Source organism: Amblyraja radiata, chromosome 16, assembly GCF_010909765.2.
Source record: "Amblyraja radiata isolate CabotCenter1 chromosome 16, sAmbRad1.1.pri, whole genome shotgun sequence".
NCBI classification, from domain to species: Eukaryota; Metazoa; Chordata; class Chondrichthyes; order Rajiformes; family Rajidae; genus Amblyraja; species Amblyraja radiata.
In genome coordinates this window covers 22,543,548-22,569,116 of record NC_045971.1, presented here as the reverse complement: position 1 = coordinate 22,569,116, position 25,569 = coordinate 22,543,548, and the positions used below count along the sequence as shown (strand labels likewise).

The 25,569-nt window shown below is 41.9% G+C and overlaps 1 protein-coding gene across 1 annotated transcript in view; it reads right to left on the bottom strand.

Moving 5' to 3' along the window:
- ppp1r9b (protein phosphatase 1 regulatory subunit 9B) overlaps positions 1 to 25,569 on the bottom strand; it is a 203,553-nt gene that overhangs the window by 170,967 nt on the left and 7,017 nt on the right. The window contains exon 2 of the mRNA XM_033035329.1: positions 18,699 to 20,369. Within this exon, the coding sequence (XP_032891220.1) occupies positions 18,699 to 20,213 (1,515 nt within the window). The 5' untranslated portion in view covers positions 20,214 to 20,369. The remainder of the gene's footprint in view (positions 1 to 18,698; positions 20,370 to 25,569) is intronic.

Here is a 25,569-nt window from a genome sequence, read left to right as displayed (position 1 = left end):
GCCACACCTGGACTCTCACCTATTTCTCCACAGCCCCTCCCCTTCCACCTACATTTCTTCACAACTCTTTAATCCTTTTGTCTCACACCTGTTTTATTTTTTAACTGTGGCCTTTATCCAACCATCTGCCTATCAAAGCCCCTCCTCGCCTGTATTCGTCTATTACCTGCCCCTCCTCCCTTCCTGCTTCCCTCCCCCACAATGTCTGAAGAAAGACTCTGACCCAAAACATCACCTATCCATGTTCTCCACGGATGCTGCTTGACCTGCTGAGTTACTCCAGCACTGTCTGGTATTTTGTAAACCAGCATCTGCAGTTCCCTGTCTCTAGATTCATTTTTACTGTTAATTAAAAATGCACACTAATGTTATTTACGACTCACTGCTAGAAATATAAAAGTATAAAGAAAAATATCTTTATTTAGACAAAAGATACGGGTGTATTTATATGCACAGACATAATGTGTTTCAATATATATGGACATGCCGCAATACAAATGGATAGGAGGTGGTATAGTAGTAGTTTGTAGCAAGAGTTAAAGAGCAGAGAGGCATTTCAAAACAAATATACATCAGTTAACCACTACCTTGGATGTACATTGACAGTACTGCTTTTGTGAAAACATTATACACCTTCCAAACATTTTTTTAATTAAGTGATGATTGCTGTTACAACAGGCATTGCCAGCAATTTGATGTCACTGTATCATCAGGTTGGTTTAATATTCATGCACATGACAAGGCCCAGGATAGATTTCCAAAAAGGATTTGATGATGCAAAGAGACCAGTGTTTCAGAATAAATTTAATTCATTACGATCACACAAAAGACAGTACGGTATAAAATAATTCATAGCCAGCTGTCTCTTCGCGTAAGTCAAAGAATAGGACTGCAACATTTGGAAGTGCAACTCTTTTAAAATTAACAATTAATTTACCTAGCTCATCTCACATTTAAGTAAGAGTTGCACAACTTGATCCACTTAAAAATATTTTTCAGAAGAAACGTAATAAGCATCTTATTAAGCCTGATGGTGAACGTCTGCTTAATTGTGGAACGGCAATTGTTTTGCAGTGGTTTCAGGCTGAGCTTGTTCAGTGGACATATAGGTATGCACATCGCTTCTTGTCATTGGTGCCTATGGCAGATCGTTGTCCTATAATTAGTGTTTGTTTTTTATGTGTACGTATTATGTGTGCGTGTGTGTACACGCGTGTACACTTGTGTGTGTGTATACATAAATGTATATATGTATGTGTATATATACACACACACTGAACTTTTTTTCTCGTTTATTATATTGTTTACAGTGTACGATGTTTACATATTCTGTTGTGCTGCTGCAAGTAAGAATTTCATTGTTCTATCTGAGATATGACAATAAAACACTCTTGATTCTATAAGATGTTTAAGGGATTTAATTAATTATTTGAATGTTATGATGATTTATAAGTGCAGGGGAGAGATAAGTTTTTTTGCCTTCCATCACAGCGCTGTGATGGATGTATGTGTAAATTGTGTTGTGTCTCGGGTCTTTTTCGTTTTGTATGTATGGCTGCAGAAACGACATTTCGTTTGGACCTCAACGGGGTCCAAATGACAAATAAATTGTATTGTATTGTATTATAATTTAATCAATCATTATTAATTAGCAATTTTTATTTTTTGCACCAGTAATCATTTTTTTAATATTAAAAATACTAAAAATATGAATAGCTAGTTATTGACCTGTACACGATGCCAGTACTCGGTATTGGTCCATACCGTCACAAATAACCCCACAGGCTTCAGGTTTGCAAATTATTTCACAGCAAACATGCTGCAAGTTTTATCTCTCAGAAACATGACTGTGGCATTGCACCAAAATCTGAAGTACATGAAGTCATTGAATACTCTGAGGGTTCCTGCGCGGGAAAAGAGAAGAAGCCCGGCTAATATTCCAGGGCGTGTCTCTTCCTCAGAGCGGGATGCTGAAGACAATTCGGGAGCACAAAGTCTCCTGGCATTCACTGGGAAAAGGGACAACTTCAGAGCACAGGCCCTTCCCAAGGTTTATTCAACGGAGGAATTATGGACGGAGTGATCAAAAGGAAAGCACAGTTAAGTACAAGAAAAAGTTTGCATCTGCCAGCCTACAATGACAATTCTTAAAATCCAAGCGAGTGATTCACGGCTTTCAATGCCACAAAGACTCCGATGAATTCGAACAAGGGCAAACTTCCAAGGCTAGACACCAGAGAGAATTTATGTTAAAATGAGCAATAGCTTCCCCTGAATGTATGAATGAGGCATTGTACAAGGCATAAACACGGAACAGATTTTGGTCACTACCTATACTGAATCCCTTTGCCTAAGGCACAAATCCAGCATTGGCAATTCCATTTATTTATAATGCCGCATGTTCCACCGTATAACACAGCACACTGTACTCTTTGTATGACACAACACTGAACTGTCAAGGGAAGGAAACTGGGAGTGGGTAGGAAATCCTGGCCCATCAATGGAATGGCAGACATTTGACAAAGTTTGATCCTTATCTTAACAAGCTGGCAATAATATATTATGTTATTTTTATTTGCAGGTATAATTTACTCAAAACCACGGTTAATTGTTAAATTGGCAAAGTTATCAGATGCTCTATCTGTAATCTTAATATGACTGATTATATTCATTGATACAGCCTGGAAACAGGCCCTTTAGCCCACCGAGTCACTCTGAGCATTGATCACACTAATTCTATGTTATCCCACTTTCTCATCCATTTCCCACACATTTGGGGCAAATTACAGAGGTCAATTGACCTACAAACCCATCTGTCTTTGGGATATGGGAGGAATCAGGAGCACCCGGAGAAAACCCATACAGTCACAGGGAGAACGTGCAAACTCCATGCAGAGAGCTCCCAAAGTCAGGATCGAACCTGGCTCTTGAACATAATGAGGCAGCATCTCTACCGACTGCACCACCAGTCTGACCTTAAATCATTGCCGTTGTATAACTGTCATAATGCATTTTTTATATAAATATTTTTGAAATTACAGGGACATGATAATGGACTTTTTGTTAAAAATTCAATCACAAATACAGGCATTTGTGGCAAGATTTGCATATAATGTCCATTCCCTGAAAACAGAACGCGTCTCAACTCCGCTCCTTCCTGGGTATGGTACAGTATTGCTCACTTAATGCATGTAAGAAGAGTTTGACCAGTGATGCATTACTTGTTTACGACACTACAAGTCGCGAGTTAATGTTAGCTTGTGATGCATCTAGTTATGGGGCAGGAGCTGTGATTCCACATGTAATGGAACATCGACAAGAAAAGCCTATAGCATTTGCATCACGCACACTTACCAAAAGTGAGCCCAATTGTGCACAAATCGAGAAAGAAGCCCTTGGTATCATCTTTGGGATCAAGAAATTCCATCAGTATCTGTTGGGTAGGAAAGTCACCGATCATAAGCCACTTCTCGCTATTCTTGGTCCTTGGTCAGCAATACCTACATTGGCAGCCTCAAGGATGCAGCACTGGGCAGTTCTCCTGTCACAGTATGACTACAGCATTGAGTACCACAACTCAAAAGAAAATGCTATCGCTGATGCATTGTGGCGTTTGCCTCATAAAGAATCAGATGTAGGCACTGAAGATGCTACCTGCGTCACAGAAACAGTGGACAATGACTTTCTAGTCACAGCAGCTGTAATTGCTGCTGACACTCAAAAGGACACAGTGCTAAAACAAGTATACGAACAAACTTTGTGTGGATGGTCAGAAATAAAACCATGTACTAATGTGCATTGTTACAGACTAAAGTAATGTATCTTGGTTTGAAAGTGGATCAACATGGACTACAACCAGTGAAGGAAAAGATTGAAGCTATAGCAAACGCACTCTGGACGATTTGTATAGCTGCTGTTTTAAACTACAGTCCCATGCATAGAAGGATCTGAGGCCTATCGTGTCCAGTTCACAAACAACTGTGACATAGCTTCGTATTTGCTGTTTAAAATGTTAAACAATACTGCATATTGCAAAACAGTCCTGCACTGTATTTAAAGGTTGAAGTTACAAACTCTATCTGATCCTCATCGCCATTGTAAGATATTACTGCTTCAGCATGTAGATAGAAACATGTTTTCAGTATACACGGGGTCACTGAGTACTAGTACCCAATTGTTTAAGACAAAGATTACTTAAAGAACTCCATAGTGAACACACAGGTATTGTGTGAATGCAGTCTCAGCTAGAAGTTGCATGTATTGGCCAGGATTGGACAATGACATAGAAGCAATGGTAAGCAAATGTAGCACCTGTCAAGAGTTATAGAAGTATGCCTGGCCAAACCCCTTTGCAAACATGGCTAACTAGACCTTGTCAGAGGGTTCATGTGGATTTTTGTGGAAACTGGATTCATAATTTTCTTGTTTTGGTAGATAGCCACTCAAAGTGGATTGAGGTGGTACATATGGGTACAAACACAACAACAGAAAGAATAATAGACGCTTTGTGGTCTATCTTAGCGTGTCATGGATTACCTGAAAAGCTTGTCTCTGACAACGGCTGCACTGTTCCAAACTTTCATGAAACTAAATGGTATCAAGCATAGCTTAGTGCCAATTTACCATCCGGCATCTAACGTGCAGCCGAAAGGTCAGTCTGGATAGTCAAAGGAGCACTCAAGAAACAAGTTCTTAAAGAGAATTCAAAATTTAGTATGTCACAGCGGCTAGCTAGTTTCTTACTGAAATATCGTACCACACCACAATCTACCACAGGGTATACGCCAGCTGAACTTCACATGAAAATAAAGCTCAGAACTAGACTGAGTTTGGTCCTACCTAACCTATATCGTAAGGTTGAACGCAAACAATCTGATCAGAAAAGTTATTATGGTGGAAGTCAAAAAGAACGTAGGTTCAATATAAATGATCAGTTTCGTGTTCTCAGCCCCCCTTACAAAGCAAACAAATAGGAGGTGAGAACGTGGAGGACGTGTTAGAAGTGTGCACATAAATCAGATGATCCCAGCAAGGGATGAACAAGAGCAAAGCATAGATGAGGAAGTAGATCCATCAGACCTTGGTATTATTCCAAGTTCAGATGTAAAATCAGAATCTCCAAAGAAAGTCGAGACAAAGGTAAATGATCCTGAACTTGACTCTCCTTTAGAGCCACAACCTGACACTCCCCCAATGGACTAAAACTCCCCTGAAAGCTGGACTAACTCAGCGGGACAGGCAGCGTCTCTGGAGAGAAGGATTTAGGTGATTTTTCGGGTCCTTCTCTCCAGAGATGCTCCCTGTCCGGCTGAGTTACTCCAGCTTTTTATGTCTATTAACTGAACATTTCAAAGAGCTCTTTTAATGAACAGTAACATCATAATACCCTGTTAGGCTCTTTTAATCTTCTTCCCTTCCATACCTGTCAGTCTGACATTCTTGTAAGCAAATATAATTTTTGGAGATGGGCAAAGAGGAGATGTGTCCATCTTCCTGATTTAGGGCAGTGGGAAATATCTGCCTTCAGAATGGAAGGTGTGAACTTTGGGGGGGAAAAAGGAAAATGAACATATGTGCATCTTTTTCAGGATGGCATGGAGTGATGCTTTTAACCTTGAATGCAACAGCACACTCACAAAACTGGAAAGCTTTCAAACCTTGGATCACATTTCTTGAACAGGCACCCAGCAGAACTCATGTCCAAACCATTTCTAGGATCTTTTGCTATGGAGCAGGGCTTGTGATCGACATCACACCTACAAACCCCAGCCACTATCTAGATGTCACTTATTGTTCAAAATACCATGTTGGTTCCTTCAACCTCCACTGAGCCTGGGACTTCAGTTTTGCAATATACCCAGAGATTGGTGGTGTATTGCTGGGACTTGGTAGATGCTTCCTGCAAATATTTAGTGCATCAACAACATTCTAAATTTGGCCCTATTTAAAATTCCAAAGCCTTAAACAAATAGTAAAAATCAAACATGGGGGGGGGGGAAACCAAAAAGTAAAAGTGGATATTAATGGCACGTTGATGAGGAATGCTCCTTGTATTTTAGACACATTTTATAAAGGAGTGAAAAATTAAAAATAGAAATATCATATCCGAGTCCCGTCCGTTCTGGTGCAAAGACTTTTCATCTCAGTAATAGTAAATACCAGGATCCTACGGTGTCCCACGGTTCCTTCACTCGAAACCACACGGCAAACCCCTAAATGGTTGTTTCTTCTGATGTTCTGCCAATATTCTCCAAACAGGCTCCTAAGAGACCTTGGCAAATTTGGAATTCTACATCAGGTCCAACACAAGACAGTACGATCCACAATTCAGGCTAAATTAATTCCAAGGGCTATCCAGTGAAAATGGTCAAACATGAGATGGAAACATCACATGCAAAGCAGTAGATCCAAATAAAAAAATGAGCATTTAATTATTGAGCTTCCTTTTTCTAATTATAGACATTCCTTAGAGTGCACATGATTCAAATGAATACGAAATCTAATCCCGATGAACCAAAGCCATTTTTTGTATTAAAAATTGAATTACTCCAAGCATTGAGGAGCATAAATAACTTAGCAGAGTAGGAATTTAATGCTTTTGAAAACTTCACATAATTTGAGTTGTGGCTTGAAATTAAAAGTCGCATGCACAGCCTCAGTTATTCAAACTACAAACCCAACACAGAGCTGGAATTATGTGAAGTGTATCCTGTGAATTAAGTGCAAAGTGGTCACCGCTGTGCAGGTTTTACTAATATAAGCACACACTGCGGAGAACACGAGATAAAGAAGTTTTCTGCACCAAAATTGCCAATTTTATGAATTTTCAATAGATTTCATGTTAAAGAGTAAATGAAATTCAAATTGAATTCAAAGTTCTTTGCAACATTTATCACTGTGGTTGAACATCAATTAAGTTATCAAGTAAACTAATATCACCTCAGGATGACTCCCAGTATTCTCTGGATCAAATTTGGGTCGCTGGGTCTCTGGTTCTGGATCATGTATAGGCAGGGCGGCACGGTGGCACTGCGATAGTGTTGCTGCCTTACAGCCCTTGCAGTGCCAGAGACCATGGTTCGATACCCACTATGGATGCTGTCTGTACGCCGTTTGTACATTCTCTCCGTGCCCGCGTGGGTTTTCTCAGAGATGTTCAATTTCCTCCCACACTCCAAAGACGTTTAATTGGTTTGGTGTAAATATAAATTGTCCCTAATGTGTGTAGGATAGTGTTAGTGTGCAGGGATCGCTGGTCGGTGCAGACTCGGTGGGCCGAGGAGCCTGTGTCCGCACTGTATCTCCAAACTAAACGAGAGGAAATTATAGTCATTCTTCTGCCACCACTTCCCACCTATAACTCCATCTGCACAACGCTGCCTCTAAAAGCAGCCAACATCATCAAAGATATTTTCATACTTCTCCCCGCTCTGGTCAGGCAGAAGGTACAAAAGCTTGAAAGCACACATCACCAGGGGAGAAAGAGAGGGGAAAGCAGGAGAGAGAATTTAAAAAAAATGAAAACAGGCCTTTTGGCCCATCGAGTCCACACCGACCGTCTGTTCACATTTGTTCTCTGTTATCCGACTCTCGCATTTAATTCCTTAAAGATTAGGGCCAGTGTACAGCTGCCAATTAACCTGCACGTCTTTGAGATGTGGGAGGAAACTCACATGGACACAGGGAGAACGGGCAAACTCCACACAGACAGCACCCGAGATCAGAATCGAACTCGGGTCTCTGATGCTGCGAGGCAGAAGCTCTATCAGCTGCGCCACTGTGCCACCCTTTGCTGCATTTGCTATATTTATTTTAGGCTGCCTATGACTGTGACTGCGTTTCATTAACCATTGACTCTAAGCTTCTTGCTGATATCCTGAAGTTCTGAAAAACAAAAAAAATGGTCTGTTTTCCCCCATGTTGGTCACAGAATGGTAAACCATAATTACAGAACTAGGTCTTCTATTTTCTGTTGCCTAGCCACAAGGTAAGGATGAAATCAGGCTGAATTGTAATTGGCCCCACTGTTAATTAGCTGTGACTCTAGGCTCTGTGATGTCAATAGTCAATTGGGAAGTCAAGAGTGTTTATTTGTCAGGATGTGTCAGAAGGAACTGCAGATGCTGGTTTAAACCGAAGATAGACACAAAAAGCTGGAGTAACTAAGCGGGACAGGCAGTATCTGAGAGAAGGAATGGGTGATGTTTCAGGTCGAGTCTCCCATTGCTTCTCTCCAGAGATAGTCTGTCCCGCTGAGTTACTCCAACATTTTGTGTCCATCTTCATAGATGCTCATAGTTGAGGTTAATGTTATATAGTCGTTAGGACCCTGATAGTTGTTAGGAAGAAGCTATTCTTGAACCAGTTGGTCACAGTTTTCAAACACCTGTACCACCTTCCCGATGGTAGGAGTGAAATAAGAGCATGTGCAGGGCGATGTGGGCCTTTGGTGATGTCGGCTGCATCCGATAGATCCCTTCGATGTTGAATGGATGAAAGTCGTGTTGGCAGCTGTGGATTTGTGCCTGGGGTGTACATCAGCCGCGTTTACAGCCAGCATGGAGGAACATTTTAAAAGGACATCTTCCCTTCACTCATCCAACAAGTCAAGTCACGTTTATTCGTCACATACACATACGAGATGTGTAGTGAAATGTAAAGTGGCAATGCTTGCGGATTGTGCAAAAAAAACACCAAAAAAAACAAACAAAAAAATTACAAAACAGAATGGAACAGAATTACATATTCACATATTACATATTTGTGGGAGGGGAAAAAAGGGGTTCCTATGGAAAAAAATCTGGCTTCCTGCACACCCCTTCCACGTTTAACATTTGTTGTTCAGGAAGTGTGAGTGACACTCAAGGCTCTTCCCAGGTACACTGAAAGAACACCCCAATGACCAACAACAAGCACAACATCTGATCAACTTTCAATCACTGCTGGAGTTCGAAAGGCAGTGGAACTTACTGAGCCAAAACACCTACAGAATCAGACGCAAATCCATTTGTAAGCTGTCTCTGCCACTTCACAAGGTATTATAACGACTTGCAATTACTAGTAGCTGCCCTGGCATTTAGACCTACCTCCACTGTGGTATCATTCGCCCTACCATGGTTCAAGAACAGCTTCTTCTTAGCAACCATAAGGATCTTGAACACCACACAACGCTAACTTTAGGCTTCAGTGATTCAGCATGGAAACAGGCCCATTGGCCCACTGAGTCCACTCTGACCAGCAATCACCCCGTACAATAGCAATATCCTACACACGAGGGAGAATTTACTATTTACAGAAGCCAATTAATCTACAAACCTGCACGTCTTTGGAGTGTAGGATGAAAGTGGACCACTCAGAGAAAACACACACGGTCACAGGGAGAACGTGCAAACCCTATGTTTCTATACAGACGGCACGAGTAGTCAGGATCGAACCTGAATCCCCAGCGCTTTAAAGCAGCAACTCTACCGCTGCACCATTGTGCCGCCCTCAGCAACTATGAACTTCTATGGACTGTCCTTGGATGCTCTACGGACCTCAGTTTTTGCACTGTTATGGTTACCTAGTATCACAGTTATCTATTTATTTATTTATTTATTTTGCATTATTGTTTTTTTCATGTGTCCTAGTTGCATTTACGGGCCCGTTAAGTTGCTGCAAGTAAGAATAGCATTGTTCTGTTGTCAGTACACAAGACAATTAAATGCTTGGCTCTTGATGATGTCCTGCATTTTAACACCTGCATAGATCAAACATCATACTTTTATTTCAGAAAGAAAACTATTTCAAGGCAGGTATATTCCGATTTGCAAAGCTTCACGATCAAACAACGTTCCTGACTCAAATCTTTTATATCCCTAAAGGCACAGAGATCCGCTTTACTGGCTGGTTACTACATTGCGCATTATTCAGCTCCTGCCCTCCAAAAAACTGCACACGGAGAGCTGGGTGATAAATGTAGCAGAACTACTGTTCTATTGTTAAAATGCAAACAATGGCCACCCATCACCTTCATGTGTCGCACATTTAATATATGGAAAGAAACGCAAGTTTTAGTTTTTTCTTTTTGGAGATACAGCGCAGAAACAGGCCCTGCGGCCCACCGAGTCCGCTCCAGCCAGCGATCCCCGCACATTAACATTATCCTACACACACTAGGGACAATTTTACATTTATATCCAAGCCAATTAACCTAGAAACCTGGATGTCTTTGGAGTGTGGGAGCAAATCGAAGGACTTGGAGAAAACCCACGCAGGTCACGGGGAGAACGTACAAACTCCGTACAGACAAGCAACCGTAGTCAGGATCAAGCCCGGGTCTCTGGCGCTGTAAGACAGTAGCTCTACCGCTGCGCCACTGTGCCACCAAATTATTTATTTTGGAGCCATATATACTGGGTTTCTGAATGTCCTTCCACAATTCGGATACGGTCCGCTTCACCTTTATCCCATTTCGACATTAGCACTTCTCTATAGAACTGATGCGCTCCAATGCTGAGAACCAAATATTGCACACTGTATCTTCCCCTTTGTTCTAGCTATTGTATTTGTGTATGGCTTGAGATTGCATTTATGTTTTTTGTTATCTCATTTAATTGAATAGCACGTAAATCACAGCTTTTCACTGTACCTCAGTACATGGGACAGTAATAAACCTAAACCCAAATATATTTCCACTGTCAGATGACTGTTAATTTCATTCATTTTAACAATTAATCACTAAAAATGCAATCCTTAAAAGCCAACAATCTAAAACAGCATTTAAAAATGTTGAAACAGAGTCCACCTTATCGGTTTAAAAGTAACACAGAACGTACAAGAATACAGCACAGTAACAGGCCCATCGGCCCACAATGTCTGTGCTGATCATGATGCCAAGACACACCAACCTTATCTGCCTGCACATGATCTATACCCTACATTCCCTGCATTACCATGAGCCTATCGAAAAGCCTCTTAAATGCCAAACTTATTCAATTGCGAACAAAGATAAAATGTATGACACATTATATCTAAATTTGACTTTACCGAACACCCGTTTAATAGCTTCAATCTCATACAGAATTGCATTTGGACTGAAGACATAAGAGCAGTGTGAAATGCCTCAGCTGTTCCCATCTTGCTGATTCAGCATAGAAAGCTGCTGCTGACTCAGTCATGACCAATTTCACGTTAATGCACGGTAATTCATTTTGACTGCATATTTTCTTCCCCCTCTACATTGGCTCTCTTTGTTCTCCGTGTGCAGAATAAGTCAAATAAGCCAATAATTCAAACAGGATCTTCAACATCAATATATCTCTGTGGTCAGCTCGGAATGAACAAGGTCCCTCTTTGTTTTAGTTAATTAGAGAACTTTTTTTTTTTTTAACTAGCATGAAGAACAAGTTTCAGACTTTAGGCTTCCCACTGAACCGTTGCCACCAACTGTAGTTGTATGAGTAACTTGCATTTCTGATGACATTTCAACATTGCAAATGGACATTTCCATTCATAATCAAATGCTTGTTGTTAATTAATAGGTTCTATTTCAAGTGAATGATGCCAATACCAGATCCAGTAATAAATCTGCACACATGACAGGTCTTCAAATTAAAGTATTAAATCAGAAATAATATAATTTGGCTGAACAAATCATTGGCAAAGATAGGATAGACAGTCAGAACCTTTTTCCCCCAGGGTGGAAACGTTAAAGACTAGAATGCATAGCTTTAAGGTGAGAGTGGCAAAGTTTAAAGAAGATGTGTGGGGATTTTTATTTTTACAGTGATGGTGGGTGGCAGGAATTCCGTCAGGGATGGCGGTGGAGGCACATAAGATAGTGGGATTTTAGAGGCTTTTGGATATGCAGGGAATGGAGAGATATGGATTATGTGTCGGAAAGAACTGCAGATGATGGTTTAAACCAAAGATAGACACAAAATTCTGGAGTAACACAGTGGGACAGGCAGCATCGCTGGATAGAGGGATTGGGTGACGTTTCCCAATCAAGAACCTTCTTCAGATGGGTCATGTGCAGGTAGAGGATATTAGTTTAACTTAGCATCATGTTCTGCATGGACATTGTGGGCCAAAGGGCCTGTTCTGTGCTGTACTGTTCTGTGTTCATTGGGAAAAACTGTCTGTGTGATCCCAACTCCCATAAAATCCATAAAAAGCACAACACAAGATGTAGATAAAGTGCTGTTATCTAAAACCTGGAGGCACTTTATTCCAAGTAGAACTTCTAAATATGTCCTCTTTATTCAGATGAATATCATGCTTTATTTTCTACCTACCACAAATTAGGTCAAATAATTCTGAAATTAATTGTAGAGTTTCTTTAAACTCTTTGTGACCCATTTTAATGAGTGTGTGAACCTGTTTATTTTAAATTGGGGAAGGCCTCCAATGAGATAGGCAACAGTGTCATATATCATTTAGAAACACGTCCAATAACATCACCCAACATCAATCATCAGCTCACATCAGCAAACCATTTGAATTTGGAACTCTTACATTTTCTCTATGAATGTTTAAATAATTAATTCTCAGATTGTCTCACTAATCAGTGCACATATCATATTCATGTTCCTCCTGCATGGATCGGAACAGGTCATCTCAATCCAAAATTTGAAAAAGAACAAAATGGTTTGAATTCAATATAAAATTATTCACCGTCTCCAAAACGTCCAACGGTGTTTGAAGACAATTACGCGGATTTGTAGTGCAGGTGATCTAACGTTGGAAACACGCCAAAGACCTGTATGAGGGATGGTCCAATAAGCAGATGTGAAATTGATCCAGGTAGTCTTACTTTAATGGTAATGGCAAGGGATGAACCTTTAGCTCCTCTTCAAAATCAGGAGTCAAGAAAATCAAGAGTATTTAATTGCCATAAGTGCCAACAATGGAACAATGAAATTCTTACTTGCAGCAAAATTGTAAACACAATACTCACAGATACATACAATAAATAAAATTAGATGAATAAATTAATAATCCCAATACTAGTGCAAAAGCCCAAAGTCCTTAGTACAACCCAGGACAGTCCATAGTTCATAGTATAGTTAGTGTTTTGTAGTGCTCAAAAGCCAGATCATTGTTGGGAAGAAGCTATCCAGGTGGTCATGGTTATCAGACCTTCTCCCCAATGGTAGGATTGAAATGAGAGTGTGGTCAGCGTGGTGTGGGTCTTTGATGATGCTGGCTGCTTTTTTGGGGCAGCTCCTCCTATGGTTAATTTTGATGTTGGGGAGGTTAGCACCCCTGATGGACCAGTTCATGACATTGTGGCTAAATTATTGGGGTAGTATCCAAAGGATTGATTCAATGGTCCAAAGTCAAGTTCAGATCCCAGAATGCACACATCAAGATTGTCACGCAGAATGAAATCTGTTTTCCTAACCTGCCATGGCCTTTGCGTTGTTTCCTGGATTTGCCTGTGAAGAAATATCATGTGTTCTTATGGAACTTGTGAATTATATAAACGGCTAGTCACCAGTTACAAAATTCTTTTCGGAATTGTGCATTCACGGGATGAACTGGGAGAATCATCGTGTAAGTTATTTGCTCACAATCTAATACACTCAACTTGGCCACTTGTGCAGCATAATTTCTTTAAGGAAACAGCAGCTTAAAAATCAATTCAGAACAGAGGTCTCTTGTGGGCATTTCAGCAGGGAGACAGTGGCTTGGAAATCAGTTCTTCAGTCGTAACGTCAGACAAACGTTTAACTCCCCACTGCACTCCTGCTCTATGTCAGCAGCTGCTGGCAATGTTCTACCTTCCTCATATGGTTTTGCTACTTTTTGAAGACCAAATCCTTTGACTATGGCCCACACTCATTGCAACCACTATCTAACTGCAACCCCCCCCCCCCCCCCCCCCCCCACCCACCAATTCCCCCAATCATGGCCACTGTTTTACATGGAAATAAATCATTTGCTGCCCTAGTATCCTATCCACCTCATAGCTGCTTCTCAGCTTGGCATAACTCTGCCTAAAAATCTTCTATTTCCTCCATTGTAATACACCTTTACACCTCTCAACCCACCTGCTTCAGAAACCCTCCACCATGCTTTATACCCATCAAGAATAGATTGTTCCAATGCTCTTGCCCAGTTCACCATCCTTTCAACTTTCATGAAGATGTCCAATAGTCTGCCACCGATATCTAACATGGTTGGGTATTGTTCATTCTTCACCCCTTGTCTCATTGATCATCATTAACAGCACCCAGAAAACATGATCTCATCCTCTGTAGTATCATCCAATACAGCAGTTCATGTGCCCCTCCACAGGCATCTAACGCACCTCTTGTTCCCTTCTCCCACCACAGGAGATGTGTTTTCAAGTGTTCATGCCCTAGAGCTTGGAAATCCTCCTTCACTCTGCTTCTCACCTCTCCAAAAAGGTAGCTCTTTGACGAGTCTTTTAATTAACATTTTAAATATTTCCTTCCACGATTCTTTGTCAATTTTGTCTAAAAAGCTTGTTTGTGACATATTCCCATAATAAATGTGTTTGACATGAGTTATTTTCATTATACTCTTGAAAATCCACAAACAATCATGAATTTCTGGGACAGACACGAAATGCCGGAGTAACACAGCGGGTCAAGCAGCATCTCTGCAGAACATGGAGAGTGAAGCTTCGGGTCGGAGCCCTTCTTCAGACTGATTGCAGGGGGAGCAGGAAATAAAACTGGGAGAGAAGAGGGGGCCGGTCAAATCATGGCTGGCAACAGATTACCTCAGGCATGGGGGCTCGCTGATCATCTATTTCAGGGTGTGTTTTAAAAATCAGCAAAGTAGTCATGCGATGTTACGGTATATACAGATCATAAGCTTTAATTATCGGGCTATTTATTCCTGGAAAGAAAGCCTTGATGTCTCAAATACAAACCATTTTGGGCTTTTTTTAAAGTTCTAAATAAATCAGCAAAGAACTAATTACTGAGAAGTAATTTCACCAATCAAGTACCAATGTTAGTAGCCTAATGAGCAAACTGCACTAATCACCAGGTTAGATTCTCACATTCAATTGACACATGAAGTTTAGGCAGGGGACGGTTAGAAAATTACAGGTTAGATTTTAACTCGAAACTGCATTTAAATGGCATCAAAGCAAGTATGTGAATCAGTATCAATTTATTTTGAAGCACTTTGGTTTTTCCTGTTATGTGTTCAACAGAAGTATCATACAAAAATGCTCAGATTCAACCAACCAAGCCTTTGATAGAGCAAGTCAACAAATTCTATTCCTGCTTCTCCTCCATAACATCGTGCATTATTTTTCCTTCAGATATTTCCATAAGTGCTTCAAGCACTGTAAGCTTGTACATAACTGAGGCCTATCCAGTGTGTCGTAAACTCCAGCATGACTTCCTTGCTTTATCACAAAGTTAATTCATGTTTGCATTGGTAGCAAGACTATTACAGATTGCATTTGAGAAGGTAATGGTGAGTCATTTAATTGGGCTGCCAGTCTTCCTGGTGGCGCCCACAATTTACATCCTGCCCTGGTGGAGGACTAGTAACATATTTCCAAGTCAGTATAGTATGTGGCTTGGAGGGGAATTCCAGTCACAGAGGCTTCCTTATACTGGAAGGTGCTGAGCTTCTTGTGTGTTTTAGGGAACTGCAATTATCTAAGTGGGGAGTATTCTATCACATTATTTCCTTGTGTCTGCACCCCTGTTTATATTATCTTTTGCACCATGTGATGTACTCATGTAAGATATGATTTGCCAGAATGCACTAAAAAATGTGTTTTCGCTGAATGTCAGTATACATGACAATAATTAACCAACACCAATATTCTAAGGTGTCAAGAGGCGAGTCATTTGCTGCAGGATATCTGGTTTCTGATCTAATATTGGAGCCAGGGCATTTATATGGCTGGTCCAGCTGAATTTCTGGTCAATTATGACACCCATTATGTCATATTAGGGCTCTGGCCAATGCTAGTGGCTTTGAATTTCAAGAGTAGACAGGCAGACTTGCTGAGTGTTGTCATTTGTTGGCATTCGTTCAGTGTCAATATTAATTGTCCATGCCTGGATATCTACACAGTCTTTCCACATACAGTCGTGTACGGCTTTTCTTTTCTTTCTGAAGAGCGGCAATTAGAATGAAGCTGTGCACACTCAGGTAACATCCCAATTACTGACCTCATGGTGCATGGAAGGCCATTGATGATACTGAAGTTGTTTAACTCCAAGAAACTCCTACAGTACCTTCTATCCCCTCTGTCCCACTGTGATACTCCAGCATTTTGTGTCTATCCTACAGTGATGATCTAGCTGTGATCATTGACATCCAACAATCACAGACAACTTCCTCTGCCCAAAGATGACTCTGGAGTATCTGGAGTGCTTTCACCTTAATGCCCACTGACTTCAGTATTGCCAGGACTTCTTGATGCCCACAATTGGTCAAATGCTGCCTAGATGTCACTGGCACAGTACTCCGTTATTTTACTAAAAAAAACCTAAAAGATCCCATTGAATTGTGGGGATATTTCATTCCATTCTTCTGCTGCTCCCCGACATTAGTTTGGGTTATGAACCAAGAAAGGAAAGCCGGCATGAACTGGAAAGGCCAAAATGGCTTCCTTTCGTGCTGCAACCATCCCGTGATTCTGTCACTTGTTCATTTCCTCCACAGATGCTGTCTGACCCACCGAGTTCCTCCAGCACTTTGTGTTTGTTGTGATTTTATCCATCTGCTTTGTTATTTTACTACAGTGCTACTCTGCAAACTTCAAAATGATGCATTGGATCCCAAGCTGCAGGCCCATTCATAATACCTTTAAGGGACCCTGGCTGTAGCACCTCCTTCCAAATTGAAGAAACAACTGGCCACACGGCTCGATGCTCTGTCCTTCAACTAAATTCATACCCATGCGACTATGCCCCTTTAATTCTGTGAATTTTAAGTTTGCTAACAAATCTTGTGATATTATGTTCATTGCTTTAAAAAAAAAACCCATAAACACCCATCATCATAAATGTGGATCAAAATATTAAAGTGTGAGAAAATCTTGCAACCAATCACCTACAGCAAACAAAAATAGCTTTCAATTATTTTTAAGCTCTCAAATGACTAATATAGTTTCAATGAATTGACTGAAAGGAGCTCTTTACACAAGTTCACCACATCCTGTCTACATAAGTGAGTAGACTTCAAAAGTATTACACAGGGTACAATTTACTGCATAATTACAAGTTATTAGAAATCATATTTACATTTTGTGTCAAAGGATACACAATTTATTACCTATTTACTGACTGTGCTGAAAGGGTCAAAGAGAAAACATAACTTTCAAAAGATTTGTGATCATGCTGTAATTGAACAACCTAGTTAAGATAGAAGAGACAGAGTCTGGGGTTATTTAAGATCAACTGGCTGTTGTGATGAGAATGGAGAGGGGTTGAGGAAAAAAGCTGCACATTTTATTTTCCAGCGATGGATTAGCTTGGCTATCTTGGCTTTCCTCAATCATACCCACTCTCAGATCCTGTCATGATCATTCACCAAGAAAAGAAGGAATACAGCTACAAGAGGCAGATCATTTTCTGTGGATTGTAAAGCCAAGTGTTCCAACCAATCGAGCAATATCTGAAACTGTTCAGTAACACATTTGGCTGGAAGCGACATGTGCATAACATGTTTAAACTTAAGTCGATTTCCTACTGCATTGGAAACTGTTACACAGGAAGTCTTATTATGCCCCTTCCTGTTGCACAAGGAAGTTCTATGGTGACTGGTTCAGAATGATAACAATTGAGCAACTGACAAACTTCATCAGTTATAATGTGCAATCTGCTCAAGTCAGAACTTGGCTTGTACATACATTTAAAACAGCCTGGTAAACCATCAATTTTACAACATAAAAAGCACATTGCTGAACTCTGCAAGTCTGAAATATTTATATTTCTAACTGCAAGAAAATAACGGCATCCCCACAGATGATAGCTTGTCTTAAAATGCAACACATATACGTCATGGATTAACAATACATTCCTGAAACATGCATTCATATGTAAAGATGTAATTGCTATATGAATGAAAAATATTTTAACCTTAGGATTTCATTTTCCCCTTTAATTAAGCAGTGCTGATTTAATAACTAGGCAAGTACAGTAAATACCCGTTCCAATCAGCATAAACTGCTGAAGTAATCCCACCCACCAAGAACACCAATGGAGGCAGTTACTAATTTCCATGGTGACGTGATACCAAGAGTTAACTGTAAGTCAGAATGACTGGTAAAATGTCAATCTCCTGCTGAGGGATAAATTTCAGACTGCAGCATCATTAAAAAGTGACGATAAATCTAAACTAATCAGTTATTTGTATAATTAAAATAACTGAAATGAATTCCATATAGATCATAAGATTGAAGTAGTCCATAAAGTATGTAATGTTAGACAAATTTGTCTTCTAATAAATCTGATTAAACCCACTAATTATTTATTAAGCTGCTTAATCCTGAAATAATTATCAACAGCATGGATAGCATTTTATCTATGAGCAACTCAATATTTATTCTCAATAGAAAAATCATACTTGTCTCTTATACTAAATTTTTGAGGAAACATTAATATAATAATTCTAACATTTGTAAATTCATCTTTTCGTGAAATGTTATGCACCACATGATTCCATCCATTTCTAACCCCTGGTTACATTCTTGTTATATATGGACTTACTTTAATTGATGCCGTGCTGAATCGAATCTTCCTGTGTGGAACTGGTTCCTCTTCATCGGATAGTCCAGTGATTTCTGAGAAGCCACTCTCGGGTTCAAATGCATCATCTTCATCATCATCCAGACAACTTCCTTCTGATTCATCGCCAACCCCACTGAAGGCGCTAATATCCACCATATCTGCCTCAGAAAAGTCTTCTGTTTTCCTGCAATGGTCCTCTCGATCAAGGTCATTTTTAGCCTGCTCTCCGTCTTCAAAGGAACCTGCTTTCGAGGACAGGGACCCCTCCATCTGATGTGCAATCTCCTCTCCGGAATCCAGTGACAGGGGCTGAAAATTATCCAAGGAATCTTTGAGAAAGTCTCCATTTTCCGAGCTAACATCCTGAGCTTGTGAGTCTGTCTCTACCAAATGAGGGTCACCAGTCTCTGTGCCAGCTTCCTCCTGCTGAAAGTCCTTGGGGGCAAGTTCAAAATCATCTCCATCATCTGTAGGTCCAGATTCCTGCTCCAACTCTACAGTGTCCTCCTCCACATCCACTGGCCTAATTTTCCTCACTTCTTCAACTCTGTGTGACTTCTGTGAGGTGGCCACAGGCCTCGTTTCTTTTAGACTGTCCCCATGCTTCACCAACGATGCCAGCTTGCTGGCTAGGTTGCTTCTGGATGGGGAGCCAGTCAACGACCTCTCGGTCTGCAGGTCCTCGGTCTCTCTCCTGAATTGGCCAGGACCAGCTAGATCAAGGGAGAGGTCTGCATCACTGTGGGGCCCGCCCTCTGTTTTAAGTGCATCCTGTTGACTTTTGAGAGCCAGCCTCGACTTCTTGGGCAAGGGTTTGGCGTTGGGCGAGGAGGAGCCGTGCCTGGTCGCCTTGTCAAGGGCGCCAGCCTTCTTCTGGTGGGCTCCGCTCTCGAACACGGCGCTCAGCTGGCTCACCGTGGGCGAGATGGCCTCGGTCTCCAAGCTGTCCAGCGACTCGGTGCTCCCGTTGAAGCGGACCACCACGTCCAGCTTGCTGTCCTTCAGCCCGGCCCTCTCCTTCTTCAGCAAGATGCGGTTGGACAGGTTCTTCTCCTGGATGTTCTTCTCGAACATCTTCCTGGTCTCCTGCAGCTTGGAGAGAGGTCTCTCGGACTTGGTGTCGAGGCGGCTCACCCTCTCCGACACGCTGGTGCCGAGTTTGAGCAGGGCGCTGTGGTCCACGTTCTCGTTGAGGCTGCTGGCCCTGGGCAGGGACAACTTGACGGACCTCTCCTTGCCCTTGCCCGGGATGCCGGTGGCCTCGTTGGGCGGGGTGCTCATCTTCTGCAGGAACATGTTCTTGATCCTGTGCACGTTGGAGCCGTACTTCTTGCCCCTGCTCTGCTTCCTGCACTCGGCATCCTCGCCCGGCTTCTCCTCCCCGTTGCTCGTCTGGCTGGGCTTCTGCAGCGCTTGGATCTCCGCCTCGTAGGCATTGCGATGGGGAGAGGCACTCCGCAGGCTGGCTGCTGAGGATGCTTCGGTCTTCATCATGTTTAATGCAGCTCTCTCCTTCTCCACAGCTGCATATTTCCGAATGCACGTTCACAAAAAAAAGGAAACACACATACACACACACACACTATGCCATAAGACTCATGGTTGCATTCTGTCGAGCTCAAGAAGGCGGTCTATCCTGTGGCTCTCCATCTGGGGAAAGGAAAAATAAAGACCAAAATAAATCCCGGATACAAATCAGCGGATACAATATCAAAAGAATGCACTCCCCGTGATGGATTGCAAACGTGCAATCTGTTGGATTGCATCGGTTTGATCACCAAATGCTGATCGCTTGATCCCTGTACATTAGCAAGCCAGTGGACCGAGCGGGTTCCCGCTGGGTCCTACGCTCCGCCGGATGAAGTCCTGACGATGTGCTAGCGTCTACTGGCAACGCTGTCCCAGCCAATGAGTTACAGGCGGGGCGGGACAGGGCTTGCTGTGCCAGCAGCCAATGTCCTTTCACTGAGAGTAAAATTGTGCAGATAATTGAGTCTATTTAAACAGAAAAGTGGAGATAGCATTTATCCAAAACTATAGAAATGTATCCCAATAAAAGCAGAGTATTTTCTCCAGACAAATGCGTGAAAAGGGGGGATATAAATAACCTTTACATTTGTTGCACTTAATAATTCTCAGGCATTTTGCAGCAGTGGGAACACCAGGATTGATAGAATGGAGCTTAACCCCAAAAATCACAAACTGGTGATAGTATTTCAATTCAATGCAGCTATCATGGCCATAGGGTTTATATTCTTATTTTGCTGACTTGAGCTGATATGTTTACTGCAAAACCCACCTTTTAACAAAAAAAGAATGCAAGCTTCTAAACTCCAACTACAAGTATTACCTCCCATTTTGATAGATGTTGGATGTCAAGTTTATTAACATGTATGCAAATCCATGTAAGAGCTAAACAGTGAACTGCATTAACATTTTGCCACACAAATTCACCTTCTTGGAAAAAGAAATAAAAACAATGCCAGATTTTGGAAAAATGAGGACAATTTTGAATTATTGCTGTTGTTGTTTTAATAAGATATTCAAATATAAAACTGCGCTAAAACCCTATAATACTGTCTTCATTATTTAAAAAAAATATTGCATCAACAGTATATTGGTTTGCCTGATCATTGGTACAGAGAACAATACAAAAGTTAAGCATTTGTTACTTTAATAATGGTCCATTAATTTCCAAACAAAATATCTAAAATTCACTTAAATACAAGGAGTAAAATGTTGAACACGGTATTGATGTTACTTCATTAATGGGCACTTTGTCTACAAATGACACTTTAAACAACGAGAAACTAATGAACAGTAATAATGACAAAATACATCTTTCATCTGACTTTTTGAAAAGGAGGATGTTCTGACTTCACACATGATGATGGTACTTATAAATAAATAGAAGGTATTTGGAAGAACTCTGAACTATATAATTAATCTGAAGAAAGACACAAAATGCTGGAGTAACTCAGCGGGACAGGCAGCATCTCTGGAGAAAAGGAATGGGCGACGTTTTGGGTTGAGACCCTTCTTCAGGCTACATATATAATCAATCTAATTGTACTTCTCTAAAGCAGATTTCTTACTTTTAAAATTGGTCCTTTGGAACTTTTCTAAAGTATCAATGGACCATCGATAGGTATTTGTAAAGCTCAAAACAAAATAGAGACAGGAAAGAGCCACCTAGTCCTTTAAGATTGCTGCACAAAATCATAGCTGAACAGCACCATGTTCTTGCACTCTCCATAATATAATCCATAAATCTATTGATCTCTACATGGATTCTATCCATGATAGAGAATGCTAATGATTCACCACCCGTCGCATGAGCAAATGTCTCCTCATCTCAGTCCTAAATGGCCTATCCCTCATTCTGATGCAAGTGCTTGTTGGCATCTCCTCAGACAAAGAAACATCCTCCCTGCACCAACCGATGACCTCCGTAAAGAGCTTTGTCAATTTCAATTCTTCCAAATTCTAGAGAGCACAGGCCTAGGCCACGCAATCTCTTAAAAAGCAAACTTCCACCCAGTAGCTGACCTGGTGAACCTGTGCTGTATTCTCTCTATGGCAAAAACATATTTTGGGGGGTAAGTAGAGAGGTTAAGTAATTCCAGGTGTGATCTCACCAGGACCCGATAGAGGTACAGTAAGGCATCCTTATTCTTGTTTTCAAACAGTATCAAAAGAAAGGCGTGAGCTCTTTATTATGAGATGATTTGAGTACAGGTATAAGTGCAGTAATGTGTAGGAAGGAACTGCAGATGCTGGTTTACACTGAAGATGAATACAAAATGCTGAAGTAACTCAGCGGGACAGGCAGCATCTCTGGATAGAAGGAATGAGTGACGTTTCAGATCGAGATGTCCTAAGGGTGTCGACCTGAAACGCCACCCATTCCTTCTATCCAGAGATGCTACCTGCCCCGCTGTGTTACTAAAGCAATTTGTGTTTATTATAAATGCAGGAAGAAGTCCTCACTCCTGTATTCAAAACCTCTCCTAATAAAGGCCAACAAACTATTTACCTTCCCAAATGCTTATTACCCCTCCATGTCAGCTTTCAGTGCAGACACATAAAGAGACATTCATGAATTGTATATGAAACTCTATAGATTAGCATTGCGTACGTACCCTTTGAAGTTCAACACTTCCCGTTCTCTCACCATTTAAAATATACTCTGCTTTTCTGTTCTGTGCACTGAAGTGGATGATTTCACATGTTCCACCTTACATTCAATCTACCTTGTTCTCGCCCACTCAGTTTCTTGGAGCCATTTGATATCCTCCATAGTCACAAGCATGCACTCCATATAATCAACAAAACTGGAACTATGACACTTGACCTCCTCAGCCAGGTTGTGAATAGTTGATGCCCAACATCCCACAAGTCACTGCCTCTCAACCTGAGAAAGACACATTAATTCCCACACCATTCTCTCCGTCTGTTATATAATTCTGAAACCATGTCAGTATATTAATCCATATTCTCACCTGTGGGGGTCAAGTGGGGATCAAGGAAAGAGCGTTCACTTTGAGGCCCTGTTTTCACCAATCTTTCCACCATAGGAAACATAGAAAACATAGAAAATAGGTGCAGGAGGAGGCCGTTCGGCCCTTCGAGCCAGCACCGTCATTCATTGTGATCATGGCTGATCGTCCCCTATCAATAACCCGTGCCTGCCTTCTCCCCATATCCCTTGACTCCACAAGCCCCTAGAGCTCGATCTAACTCTCTCTTAAATCCATCCAGTGACTTGGCCTCCACTGCCCTCTGTGGCAGGGAATTCCATAAATTCACAACTCTCTGGGTGAAAAAGTTTTTTCTCACCTCAGTCTTAAATGACCTCCATTTATTCTAAGACTGTTTCTGGACTCGCCCAACATTGGGAACATTTTTCCTGCGTCTAGCTTGACCAGTCCTTTTATAATTGTATACGTTTCTATAAGAACCCTCCCTCATCCTTCTAAACTCCAGCAAATACAAGCCTAGTCTTTTCAATCTTTCCTCATATGACAGTCCCGCCATCCCAGGGATCAATCTCGTGAACCTCCGCTGCACTGCCTCAATCACAAGGATGTCCTTCCTCAAAATAGGAGACCAAAACTGTACACAATACTCCAGATGTTGTCTCACCAGAGCCCTATACAACTGCAGAAGAACCTCTTTACTCCTATACTGAAATCCTCCTGTTATGAAGGCCAACATTCTATTAGCTTTCTTCACTGCCTGCTGTACCTGTAAGTCAACTTTCAGTGACCGGTATACAAGGACGCCCAGGTCTCGCTGCACCTCCCCCTTACCTAACCTAACCCCATTGAGATAATAAACTGCCCCCTTGTTTTTGCCGCCAAAGTGGATAACCTCACATTTATCTATATTATACTGCATCTGCCATGCATCTGCCCACTCACTCAACCTGTCCAGGTCACCCTGCAACCTCCTAACATTTTCTTCACAGTTCGCACTGCCACCCAGCTTTGTGTCATCCGCAAACTTGCTAGTGTTGCTCCTAATTCCCTCTTCCAAATCATTAATATATATGGTAAACAGTTGCGGCCCCAACACTGAGCCTTGCAGCACTCCACTCGCCACTGCCTGCATAACATCAGGAGGAGCCATCTTGGGGAACGGCTGCTAACCAGCAGCCGTCCGTTTAATTCACTTTTTTTTGGAAGTTTTAGTGTGTTCTGTGCCTTGTCTGTGGGAGAAATTACTTTTTAATGTGGGGGGTAGGGGGTAATAATATTTCTAGGTCCCTACCTGGTTGGTGAGGCAGCTTTTTCTTCGGGCTGCCCCGTCGACCCGTCCTCGTGGCCTACCAGCAGGCGTGGAGCGCTGTTTACTGTCGGGGACCGCCCAGCACCTTGGCTTCGGTGGCAGCACAGCACTGGAGCACTATTGCGGAGCGGAGCGGGCGATGCCTTGCCTGGGCCGCCGCGCTGGATCGACGCGCTGGAGCTCCGGTGAGCTGTGACCGCCGTGTTCAACACCTCCAGGCTGCGGGTCTGCGGAGCGGAGCGGGCGGCGCCGACTCTAACATCGGGAGCCTGGGAGCTCCAAACCAGCGCGGCCTTGCCGGCTTTGGGAGCCGCGGTCCCCAGTTACGAAGCGGCCGTTCCAGGTGGCCCAGCCGTTGTGAGGACTCTCCCGACGCCGGGGCAACACCACCCGGCCAGAACGGCCAGGAACATCGGGCCTCCGTAGAGGCAATAGCGGTGGCCTCAATAGGCCTGACTTTGGGAGAACTGGAGATGGGGACTGGACATTGTGCCTTCCCCCACAGTGGCAATCATTGTGGGGGGATGATTTTTTTTGTGTGTAAGTTAATATGTTAGTCTGTGTCCAAGATGGCTGTCGGAAGGGAGAGTGGACGCTGGCGCGCTTTAGCTGCCGCTGCTCTCTCTTCATATTGTGTTTTTGATTTTTTTTGTCTTTGGAGCGATTTCTGTCTTTAATTTGTGTATTGGTGATGTCCTTATTATTTATTTTACTCCGACTATATGTTTTTTCTCTCTTGTTAATCTCTGTAAGGTGTCCTTGAGACTTTGAAAGGCGCCCGCAAATAAAATGTATTATTATTATTATTATTATTCTGAAAATAACCCGTTCACTCCTACTCTTTGCTTCCGGTCTGCCAACCAATTTTCTATCCATGTCAACACCCTACCCCCAATAACATGTGCTCTAATTTTAGTCACCAGTCTCCCGTGCGGGACCTTATCAAAGGCTTTCTGAAAGTCTAGAAACACTACATCCACTGGCACCGCCTCATCTATTTTACTTGTCACATCCTCAAAAAATTCCAGAAGATTAGCCAAGCATGATTTCCCTTTCATAA